We start from the raw sequence: 12,755 nt of genomic DNA on the forward strand, positions 1-12,755 counted from the left end.
AATCTATATTTTTTCCTATAACTTAGCATATAAAGTGCATTATAAACTATGTATTATATGAAAGCAAGATGATAAATAATATGAATCTACTAGCAGGTTCAAAGCAAACTTAGCATGTACATTTCAAAATAGCCTTTTCAGGTTTCACAGAAGGGCAGGGCAATGAAGAAAGGTGACTCAGTAGCGGGAAAAGTGAAACTAAGGTACAAGGGCAAAGGGAAGGAAAGATACGTTAGAGTAATTTGTTGAAAAAGAGTGAGTTACGGAACTTACAAGAAGTGCTTGAAGATTTTTTTGCTATCTTATGAAAACTTCAATCTACTTTTACACATGCAAATTGGCATAATGTAGGTCTGTAAATTTATCTTTCCTTAAGTTGAATGTTACTGCAAAAAGTGATAGTATTTTTAGATAATATAAGTTGCTGTGAAATTGAAAAAAATGTACAAATATACTTTGATTAATGAAATTACTTTAATTGGCGACATAGCGTATGGTATTATTGTTGTGATTTCTTTGTTTAAATTGTAATTTGCAATTTGGTTGTAATTCCCACGTAGTACTGAAATGGGCAAATCAGTTTTTAGATTAAGATAGTCTGTTTATGAAGGTGACTATGAAACTGGAGTAATACCTACTTCTGTTTTTTGTTGTATGTGTAAAACCAAATTAATGTATTTGTCATTAGGTCACCAACATCCCAAGAACAGAAAGCAAAGAGTGGTCTCTGGAGTTTCCACCAAGTGAGTTTGTTTTATTGTTTTCTAGTCTGAGTCAGTTCTTCCCTTTCTGTTGCCGTTATTAATAAGCAGAAGTGTATCTACTGTTATTTTTACGATGTTAAGTAATCATGTTTCACTTTTTTCTTGTTAGGTGGACTTACTAAATTACTACTTCTCGCCTATATTTTTGTGCCTTATTTCCTTCAGTTCTTTTGGAGTTTCAGTCTAATTCATACGGATGAATTCAGAATTGAAAGTGAAACTAAAAAGTGGAATGCTTAGTCACAGGCTAGAAATGCTTTTCTCATTTTAAGGTATATTTTGGATCTAAACAGATCTAAAATTAAGAGAGGTGTGTGGGTAGTTTCAATATCCGTAATTACTTTAAGGTTACTAAAAGCTCTGTATATATCATTAAGAAAATCTTCCTGCAGTTAGAGAGGAAGGATGCTACAAGCTATTTCACAGAGGATCTTTTGCTACGAAGTTAAAGAGATGTAAGCTGGTATCGTTCTTTTTTTTTTTTTTTTAAGGAAAAAAACACTTTTGTAGAAAGACCTCCCACCCTTCAAATTTACTGCAGATCTGGAGTTACCTTCTTGTGATGTGTGTTCATTTTAAGCACAAACAGCTCTCAGCTTCAAAGTGAATTCTCTTCCTGAACTCTTTTTTTTATCACCCGGTAAACATACTTTAACTGAAAATGTGTAAGAGATTTCCCTGATATTCACAAATTGTCCATGCTGTATTCTAAAGCTGTGACCATCAAGGCAATGAGTCCTTCTACTCCTGACCAGGCAGAAGTTTGAAGTGCTCACTTACACCATTCTTTGGACTTCACATAGTTAAATATTTATCTGAACAGATGCCAAAATGTGGACTCAAAATTTGATTTTAGGAAGCCAATGAAGATATGTTATGAAATAATATTTAGAAATGAGCAGTAGGAAGAAGTGGTCTTGCTTCTGTAGACTTTGGATATTATACGCAAACATCTTGAAGAATTAAATCATTTTTTGTGAAGTGGAAAATGCAGAAAGGCTGCAAAAGAAACATCTTTTCAACAAATTTGCATTTACTTTACGTGGTAGGATTATTTAAAACAAAAAACAAAAAACACAACTGTAAAGTGTTAATTCAGAAAGCATAAATTAGGGAAGGGTTTTGGAAAGGGGAAGTCAAGTTCAGGAAGAAAAATCAGTTTTAGGAACTATATTTAAATGGTGTAACAGAGCAAAATATGAGAGGCATGGTGCCATAGGGAATTTGAACAAGTTTGAATCAAGTGACTACGAAAATGTCTGAATTCACTTGTTCCTGAGCAAGAAGGATAATTGGTTTTAGAGAGGTTAAGGGGGGAAGAGGGATAATGAAAGGCAATGCAGGTAGAGAACTGAAAATTCGTCTAGGCTGAAAAGATCATAGGACTGTGAAATGTTGTGTTGGGGAAAAAAAAAAACACCTGCTGATTCCATTTCTTTTTCTATTCTTCCTTCCTCCTCCTCCTCCCCCCAATACTCATTATGTCAGTACTGTTGTAGAAAAAAATATTTGATTTGGCTTTGATGTGAAAGGAGGAGTTATGCTCTGAATGACTAGCTGATACAAGTTTAGTGTGGGTGGGGATGAACAGCTTTCTTTTTCTTATCCTTTGTTCACATAAAAAAGGCTTGTGGCTTGCAGGAGAGCTAATGTAAAGCAACTTTATGCCCCTGTATCTTATCTTAACATTACTGTCCTTTTTCGTTATAGCTTTTGCTTGCATGTACTATTTTTCTGAATATGTGTATATTTCTGTTAAATATCTTTGTTTGCTTCTAATGGAAATCTCTAGCAAAAGCAATGCTACTTCTACTAATATTTTAAAATGTTTGTGGGGTAAGTGAATTCTTTGCTGTTGAATTAATACTTTAGCTGAAGTGTTTTAATGATAATTCATCAAGATTTGCTCATTACTTTCATTTAAAAAGATAATACTTTCAGATTTAAAAAATACTTTTGAGTTGAATTGGTATATGGGAGTAGTAGTTTCTGTAGGAAAGTTTTCTGGAATCATTTTTTTTGAATGGCTTTTAATGTTAGATTCATTAAGTGAAATAATAGGGCTGATTAATTCTTTCATTTGATAGTGCAAGGAAAGATTTGTATTGGTTTATCTTCATTAAGATTTTGCTTTGAATATTTCAGTTCCTTAAGGAGGGGAAAAATATTTAATGAAGAAAAGGGAATATAATCTCTAAGTGGTAAAATGATGATATGATTGAAATGTTGTCTGGCCTTCAAAAATACTGTTTTCCATCATTTAAATATCTTTAATATGAGGACTTTATAATGATTATTAGTGTTACTTTGGAATTTTGAATGCATATGAACTATTCCGGCAGACACCTGTTCAGACTCCCATGTCACTTTCAATTAATGCTTCATAAAATAATTCTGAACGTGATCAGTCTTTCTGACATTTGTATTTTGTTCTGATTAATTTATATTTTGTCATTAAGTAGCTTTTAATGAAAAATTAATTGAGGCACAAGGCGTGAGGGTGCCTATGTATATGATTTAACTTGAGATATGAGTATGAAAGACATTCTGTTCTCTTGAGTGAGATTAGTCAAATGGATAATTCTTGTTTTTCTCTGATCAGTGTCTTTCAGTGTTTTAAATATATATATATATATACTAAAATATAGATATATAGAATATTTTTCTGAGTAGCATAAATAAACATTTTAAAGCGTAGATAATTGCTGAAATTTATATGTGAAATTAATTTTTTTTTTCCAAATTCAGTATTACGGTAATTGAACTTAAGCAGCATTCAGTAGTTTATTACATCTGATTTGTTTTGTAGCTGTACCTTGTATTTGGGTTCCAGTCCTCTACCAGCTTAACTCCAGGTGCTGGAATGTATGTCGTCTGTACGATGGTGTCCAGTGCTTGGACGCTACAGTCCTTTCCTAAGCCGTTTCTAAAAGAGTATGGCTGGAACTATCTTATCTTGGAACAAGTAGCTGAGGCAGAAAAAGGCATTCTTATATGAACTGTAAAAAAGAACTAGGTTTAACTAGCAAAAAAATCTGCCCCCCCTCTGCCCTCTTCAACATTAATGTATGTAATAAGGAACTCTTGCAACATGTGATGCTCAGCAGTTCTGTAACTGAATGTCAGTTGCTTGTTGGTTCTTTACCAGACCAGACATACTATTTTTGCCCTGTTTCTGTAATTGTTTGGTTACCAGAAGGAAGCTCTCTTAATAAGTGGATTTTGTCACTGTTGCTGTTGACTCAGTCTTGTAAAAAACTTGAACTTAAAATTCTTGAAATTTAAATGCTTCATGACTTCATTAAGAGCATTCTTATGCACATTCATGTACCTAATCTTATGTTCTAGTTAAGAATTTTCTAATTATGTTCCAGAGAAAACAGCTGAGTTGCTTCCTGGTTTTGACCAATTCCAATAAAGTATTAAAACATCTATTTTGTTCCTCATTCCTACTGACTTGTTTACTTAGTTTGTAGAGCAGTGACCAAGATAACATAAGATATCAGAAATTATAAAGTATATTAGTTTTGCGTTGTCTTTGATATCGTTTCAGAGTTACAAGTGAATCAGTTATTAGGATAGATTCATTCTTGTTGTAGCCCAGTGTTTGTTTCCATGCAGCCAAACATTTCTGTGTTGTAATCAGGAATGTTTACATTGATCTGACTCACGTGTTTGGCTTTCTAAGGTTAATGTGGCTTGTACTTGACTCCTTTAGCAATGTATTTTTGAAGTAGCAGACTTTCTGTAAAATTTCTGTGGTGAAACACAAATGAAGACATTTAGCACCCACAGTGATCTATTATTACATTTAAAAATTCTGGTTATCTCATAGTTAAATAGCAAAAGTGGGTTTGTAAAACGTACCTGGTTTGTTTGGTTTGGATTCCAACTCAATAACTGTTATGATATAAGAGAGTCAGATCATATCTTACAGAGTCTTAAGATTCTTTTGTTTATTTGAAACATCATTTTCCCTTTACAGGATTAATAAAATTATATACTATTTAATACAAATAATATCAAATTCGCATCATAACACTCAGGGATGTGTCTGAAAAATTTCTTGGCTGTGCTAGTTCTGAATATTGTAAACATTTCAGATCTATAACTTATACAGCAAAATAAGTTGTGTGTGCATTTTTTTTCATTTTTTAGGTGATTGTCATTTTGTTTGAAATATTTTTTTCCCGTTGCAGGCCAAAGTCACCAAAACAAAGGAAGGCCAAAGAACAAACCTGGTGATTCTGAAAAGACGAAGTAAGGAAAATTTTTAGTTACTTTGTATAACTTAATTTAGTTAGTGAGTTTTTTTTTATATTGCACTTATAAATGGCTGATGCAGCTTTGTCTTGTTGCTTGCTCTTTGCTTTTTTTTTTTTATTTTCCCCCAGCTAAGGGTTAATATAACCCCCTAAATCTGATATAGAAATCCATTATATTGAATAGGTGGATCTATTCCCAGAGTAGTATATGTTTACTATTAGAGAGAGGGTGTTGATTTCAGTGCAATGTCAAGGAAAAGAAGGTAAACTATAGAGGAAGAAAATGTAGAGTAATTATTATCTAAATACAGCGTTTTTCATTAGAAATCTTTTAATGCTTCTAATAACAATATTAATGGTATACATTATTTATAATTTATTGTATATGTACATAAATAAACAATACATAAAACATACTAAACTAACTTATTATTTGTTATTTTATAATCTTAACATTTAAACTGAACACTTAGATAGGAATTGTTCCCTGTTTGTGAACCTCATAACTGTTATGCAGCAGCAGCTCCTAACACTACATGTGATGAGACACTTCAGTGAGTTTTAAGATGGGTGTCTCCCTCTTAGCCTTTACCACTAGATTAATTGTATTTGCCTGTGCGTAGACACTTATCTGAGCAGTTGATTGGTTATAATTTATTGCTGCTTTCAACTGTGCTCTTAGCTTCTTGACCTTCTGCATTAATAAAAACCTAACCCAACTGGGGCCTTTGCTTTGCAGGTCAAAATATTGGAGCATGGAAGTTAGTGAGTAGAGGAGAAAATACCGTAGGGTCCTGATTTTTGTGGAAAGGTGTCCATAGTAGCAAGTTGAAGGTGGAGTAGCAGGGTCCCAGTGTGGGAGAGGGTGGTGTGTGATTATATTATGCAGTATGAGGGTGTTGTGAGGGTGGGAAAATAATCAGTGCTCTGTTTTCTAATTTTGAGGCATGAGGAGTATAGGAGATCCTGGTGCAGAAGCCTTTTATTCTGCCGTTTTGTAGGCATGGCAAAAGTAGACACAAAATGAGAGTATTTCTTCTGCTGTGACGATGTTTCCTCTTACCACCTTGTTGAAGGAGTCTAAGAAAGTTAAATTTTTGAGTTAGAAGATCTGTTTGCTTCTACCTGGTTTCTTTTTAACACTTTTTTCTTTAATGGTCTTTTAACATTTCTAAAATAGGTAGCATTTGTGTAAGTATACACAGAAAAGTCATCTCTTAGTATTTGCATACAGGTTTTAAGAGCTTGATGCAAAGGTAATAACAATATCAGTAATCACTATAAAGAGATCGTAGATTTTAAACACCAAATTTATTATTCTAGATACTGAATGTTCTGTAATAGTACATTTACGGGAGATATACATATCCGCATATATATATTTGCAGTGTTCTCATGCATTTTTCCATGGTATTTCCCAGAAGATCAAAAAGCATTGAGGTACAACGGGAAGAGAATATGAACAAATAGAAATTTCTGTTACGCAAATGGTGTGTGGTGTGCTAGTAACCATTTCTTCTGGCAGTACTGCTTAGGTACAGTCAAATGCTTTGCTGAAATGTGGACCTTGATTTGGAAAGCGGTTCCCGTAAGAAAACCACTAGACCTCTAGAAATGCCATTTAGAGTATAGTGCCTGTATACTGATTTTTTTTTTCCTAGTAGGATGTCAGGCAAAGTAATCAAAGTTGGTAATTCAAGTTACCTTTACTAGAGAAGAGGATTTATATGAAAAGGAGATGCTGGTGTTTAGTGTTTGTTATGCAGTTTACATTAATTATAATTTTTCAACACTAACAGTTGTCTAGCTCGGTACCCTGTTTCTGACTGACAAAATACCATGTCAACAGTATACATACAAACAGGTTAAGTATATCTTATTTTTTGTGTATACTTTATCGCTGTGGAATGTGGTAAAGCCACTTGGAAAACTATTGGTAGTATACAAGAGTGATAATTTTTGTGAGTGAAGAAACTTTTTTTCTCCAATTATGAAAAGAAGTGGGGGAAATTGGTCTCAATGAACTATAACTGAAGACTGATTAACCACTTTTTATTTAAAGCCTAATATACCCTATTATGTGCTTATATTTTTTTCATCCTCTTCAGGATATAGGTCATGTTAAGACAGCTGATTAAAGCTCACTATATTCCAGCTTCCATGAAGAAACTGAATTCTTACTTGAAAACTAAATATTTTCCAATTTTCAGTTGGATTTTAGTAAACAAAAGCATAATTTTAATAATCACTGCTTAAGTTGCCTAAAAGCAAGTTGCATGATACAGCCTAACCACAAACATGCTTCCTTTACAGCAAAAGATAATAGGAATCTTGTTCTTACTGTTACATTCAAACTTACATCACAGCATAGTTCAAGCTGTATCTTATTTTCAAGGACTCTTTGTACTAGTTCTACTGTGTGCTACTTCTACAGTGTACCATATCACTTTTTTAAACCTTTTTGACACTTCATATGCTTATTCAAAATAAGAGATTTGACCACAAGGAGAACATTATAAGTCGGTTTCAGTTTAATACTAGAAAAGAGCTTTTAAAGTCCTTTAGGACTTTGTAAAACTAGAATCTTGGCTTAAAGCAAATCAGTGTTTAATTAAGTACAGAAATACTCTTTCTGAATGTGAATGAGTATGTCTGATGGTTTGGGACCAGTATTGAAAGTTGAGATAAACAGCACTGTAGATTTTATGCACAAAATGTATGCTTTCCTCTGTCCTAAAATTTCAGAGTTTAACAAAAGAAATAATTATTTCCAGTGATACTGGGATCAACATGATCTAAACAAGTTTGACGAAGTCACTGCATTTATAGGTAATTCCATTTGCCAGTGTATTTCCTCATTGAATAGATAGTTAAGGAGTTAAGAACTATTACTTCAGACTTGTTTTGTAGTGTGACTGAGGCAAACAATGACTTACTGCTTAAGGCTATGCACAGTTGGAAGCTTTCAGTGTTGCAACCTCAACTGTGAAATGAGACAAATTGAGCTCAGACTGTACTTTCTTGTATGCTTTTTCAGCTAGCATTTTTCATTTGTGCTTAGGATAATTTAAAACCGATAAGGGAGACAGCAAAGTAAAATGTTTACATTGAAATAGAGAAGCTGATACAAGTTTCTATCAAGTGCTATTTTTTGAAACGTAGATTTCTGATGTTGAAAAAGTCACTATAGGAACAAATGCTCTTTACAGTAACAGCCATCTATGAAATTGCTTGTCTCACGGTTAAGTTTTTGACTTGCACAGTATTTCTCAAGTGAGGTACTTGGTCAGTTATAATCACAACTCTATTTCTGTAATTGGCAAGTTGCTTGGCTTAAAAAAATTCAAGGAATACTGTGACACTCTAAAGGATTCATCTTAAGTGATGAGTGTTTGATGCCTTTGAATGTAGATACGTTTAGCTCAGTTCCATATTATGTATATATGGGCAATCTAGTAGCATTGAGGATTGAGTAGCAATCTTAGCATTAATTTAATTTAAAGTATTGAGCAATACTTTGCCTCTGCGCTTGCTCCACTCCCCGGTTGCGCGTTGCCTTTCTGCCCTAGTAGGGGAAAGGAAGAGCTGAAAAGAACTTCTCTCTTCCTCTCTTCTCTGTTCTCCCTGCCTCTGCCATGCATGGCTGCTACATGCATTTGATTTTAAGTGGTTGTTGTGCTAGGGTAAAGGATCTTGTACTTAGAAAAAGTAGAGCAGGGAAAAGAGGAGAAGGGAAAAGAGGCCTAAGTGCCTTCCTATACTTCTGCCTTTGGCGTAGGGAAGGTCTCTAGTTACCTATCCCAGCCCTTCATAAAAACAACTCAACTGACATTGAGCTAGAGAAGATAAAAGAAAACAACTAAAATGACGGAGAAGGCCTCTACTTCCCTGAAGCCCTAGTGATTCCCAAGCCATAAGTTGAATAGTATCATAACCCTTGATAATGTTACAATACTTGTGAAAAATACTATTGTGAATATTATTGTGAAAAAGTGTGCCATAATTTCTGGCATATAGGCTCATGTGGTGTGGTGATAAAAGCACAGAAATTTCTCTGTTTCTTGAAAATTAGATTACATATAAAATACATCTACAAACTCATAATACCATTGTCCTGTTATTTGTAGAGATCACCTTGATTTGAAGATAGAGTCTAAAAGCATCCAAGATAAACTCTTCTGTACTGTACAACAGGTAATTGTGGGAATTACTTAGCATATGACCTTAAGTGTAAACAATTACGAACCTTTTAGTAATGCTGTCCAAAATCCTAGTTTGCTCAAAAACTTACCACTTCATGTTTAGCCTGATTTCTATCAAGAAACAAAGATCTTGTGATTACACTGATTTATATTGTCTCATTGCTGGTAGTCCTCTTTTTGCTTCTCCTCTCCCCCTCCCACTGCCATTTAGCTTTACATTCACAAAAAGGCAGCTGTCTCAGTGATGGTGCATGCTGAAAAGCTTTGTGAACAAAAGGTCTAGTCAGAAGAAAGAAAACCTATTGTGACCCTGAAGAAAAGGCAACGAGATCATCTTTTATTGGGTGTCAGGAAGCATATGTGGTTTCATACCTTCTCTCAGAATTATTTCTTAATGCTTAAATACATAAAATTTGACTAGCTATATATCAAATGCATGGTTTTAATACTGAGGTCAGTGGGGGTTTATGCATCCATCTGTTTAATAACCAGAAAATACTATGTACTTACACTGCGCGGTTTCTTTAGGTTCTGAGTTGGTCCTAGATCAAACTTTTTCCATCCAACTGAAAGAACTGATTCTTACTCAGAGGTGGCTTAGTTGCAGAGATTTGTTATAGAAATACTTAGTTTGAATGAAATACAAATGTAGATTTGTATGCATGAACACCAGAGAAAATGGCATTGTTAAAAGGGAAGTTAACATTGATTGCTACAGACCACCATTATGTGTGATTTCATTCAAAGGAAGAGGAGACAAATACTGATGTAGGGATGGAAAGCGGGTCTGGAGCCATGGAATACTGAGATAATGAAAACTAGAAAAGAGAAATTAAGGGATTTTTTCAGACTTATGACTAGCGAGGCAAAGTAGAAAGGTAAAAGATCCAAAATGGTAGCTGCTTCTACAAGGCTTGAAAGGCAAGACCAAAGTCTATGTATCACTGCCTGTCAGGATGAACCCAAGAGATAGAGTGGATTTAAGAGCACCCCATGTCATACCCAGGTCTCTCTAGGCCATTTGAATGTTTATTTCTTGGTGTGTGAACACAGATGAGTGAAATCAATTTACTTGCTGCTTTTGTACAATGAAATCACTTTCCACTCCTGAAAGACACCATGCAGTTTTGTTACATTGATTTCCAATGTACTCATAAAATAGCTAGAAATACTTAGTAAATTGGCTCCCTTGTATCTCAATTTATATGTGAAACTGTAAAAATCACTGGGAGTTATTCAGGGATTTGTAGTACTTTCCCAGGAGTCCAGATTAAATATGTTTTCCAGTATTTGATACATATCTTTGGAAATGGTCACAGAACATTTTGTTGAACAGCTGTTTAAAACTCAATAAAATTCAGAAATTGAAGTCTTATTTCTCAGGTCTTATTAGCAACAAATAATGAGTATCCCCAAACTGTTGAATGAATTAGTTAATGGGGACATACATAATTAGTCATTTGCTGATTAATTACTTCATTAAAAAAGAGAAAAAGGGATTCAGAAGAAGATGCAGGTGCTGACTGCACTAAGACTCCCTTGCTTCCTTAAAAATACCTATTTTTGTAAGGTTAATACAGCACTAGAATCAAAGCCCAATTTTTTAGTTGGCTTAATCAGCTTCACATGTCGTGTGTACATTATTAGCTTAACAGTAAATTAGTTCTGTTCCATACCTATATGCTCTGACAGCGTTACCTCATGTCAGTACTTCTAGGAAATTAAAAAATATCTTTCCTGCATTTTTTCTCCTGTACCTGCTAGCTTGTTCTGCTGTCCCTGCTACTTCTGTTTACAACTTTCATTGGATCATGGGTATTTTCCTATGTTTGTCCTTTTTGGCAAGGTGACAGAACAAAAACAAAATATGATTGAAGTTCATAAATGATACAGAAATTGTGTTCCGGATGAGTATTAATTTTAGTATGTCAAAATGTTAGTTTCTTTCACAGGAATACAATTAACTACAACAGTATTGTAATGTTTAAAAATCAGGCAACTCAAAGATTAATATGTCCCATTCTTCCAAAACCTTACAATTATTTTCTCCCTGCCCACAAGCCTGTATTCAGAATCCTGGGGAAAAAATAACTTTGAATCGTCATGTATGGGGGGGGGGGGGGGAAGAAGTTAATGAAAAGCTTGTAAGGCAGAATTCCTAGTGAATTAAGAGTTAGTCTAAAATACACAGGTGGGTCTTTTTGTACTTGTTTGGTTTCGCTTGCAGTGACAGGAGAAGGTGATGGAGGAGCTTCAAAGTACTTCTACACTAGCACAATGATCTGCTTTCCAAAGCATAACAACATTATTCCTAGTGTTTCAGCAGACCAAATTCCGAATTCTGCAACTGCTTGTATTGATTTATTGTTTTTAAAAAATGTTTGTACACAAGACGGAGTCTACAAGTAGGGGGAGAAATGTCTGCTTTTTATATATAAGAAGTATTAAGATAATGCTCGAACTAAACTTGGAACTTTCTGAAGAGAAACGGATCTAGACTTCAGTAAAAAAAAAAAAAAAGGGTTTTAAGAGATTATCAGCAGTAGGTCCATTATTACCTTAAGTTTTTAGAAGGTGAATTTAAAACTACTTTAAAAAAAAAAAAAAATTATCTGACCAGCTTTAAAAGTGGAATTATAAAAATGTAGAAGTACAAAATTTGGACAGTTGTCTGTTGGATAAGTATTTTAGTAAACAGCTCACTTTCTTTATTCAAAAAAAAAAAAAGAGAGAAAAAAAAAAAAGGCTGTTTTCATTTAGAGTTGCTGTTTTCCTAAACATTTTAGGTGGGTTCAGCTATGTTGCTAGAAGAGGTTAAATCCCTTGTTCACGATGGTTATACAGCCTTGATGGACCAGCGGTGTTGCAGTGCTGAACAAGCCTTTTCACAGTTGTTGAGCATTCTAAATCCTTCCGAATTAAAGGTAAATTGAGAGGAATAACTTAGTTATTAGGGTAATTGAGCTTTATACTTTCAATACTGTGTGTCATTCCTTCCTTCAACCAAAGTAAGTGTTACTGAATTGTTGCCTGTGATGTTGACTCCAGTGCTAGGTGTTGCACTGATATGTATGCCAAGGATCTTAAAAATGAAAAAAATTGAGAACAGGATAAGAGAACTATGGGATTTATATCTCTGTAATTGTGTCTTTGTAATGGTCAGCATACATGTGTACATTTCTAGATACAATTTTTAAAATATTTACGAAACTACTTAATGTGAAAGTACTCTCTGTTGTTAGCTTATTTGTTATTTGTCTGTTGTTAGCTTTATTGATAATGTTGTAGGGTGAAAAGAATTTATATTCTTTTGGTCAGGTAACTCCTTGATGCAAGTATTGAGAATTTTTGTGTGAATGTATTTAGCCATTCTGCCAATGACCTAATTGGCATCCTACTTTTTTTAAAAATACTGTAGCATTAAGTTTTCTGTGAAAATCTGTTTGCACATGCGTCTCTGTACTTTAAGGTCTCATTTTAGTAAGAACTGTTGCAATACCAAAAGCAAGTCTGTACTAACTTCA

General features: G+C 34.0%; 1 protein-coding gene across 7 annotated transcripts in view; it reads left to right on the forward strand.

The window, feature by feature from the left end:
• The window catches only part of TTC3 (tetratricopeptide repeat domain 3), a 64,044-nt gene that overhangs the window by 19,107 nt on the left and 32,182 nt on the right, over positions 1–12,755 (forward strand). For 6 of the 7 annotated variants that reach the window (XM_083813979.1, XM_083813975.1, XM_083813974.1 and 3 more), the window contains exons 15-18: positions 689–743; positions 4,964–5,024; positions 9,157–9,223; positions 12,018–12,155. In XM_083813979.1, coding sequence (XP_083670105.1) covers positions 689–743; positions 4,964–5,024; positions 9,157–9,223; positions 12,018–12,155 — 321 coding nt within the window. Of the gene's footprint in view, positions 1–688; positions 744–771; positions 2,601–4,963; positions 5,025–9,156; positions 9,224–12,017; positions 12,156–12,755 lie in introns of those variants that run through there. The other variant, XM_083813980.1, reaches the window with a different exon arrangement.

Source organism: Anser anser (genome assembly GCF_964211835.1).
Source record: "Anser anser genome assembly, chromosome: 1".
In the NCBI taxonomy this organism is placed as follows: Eukaryota; Metazoa; Chordata; class Aves; order Anseriformes; family Anatidae; genus Anser; species Anser anser.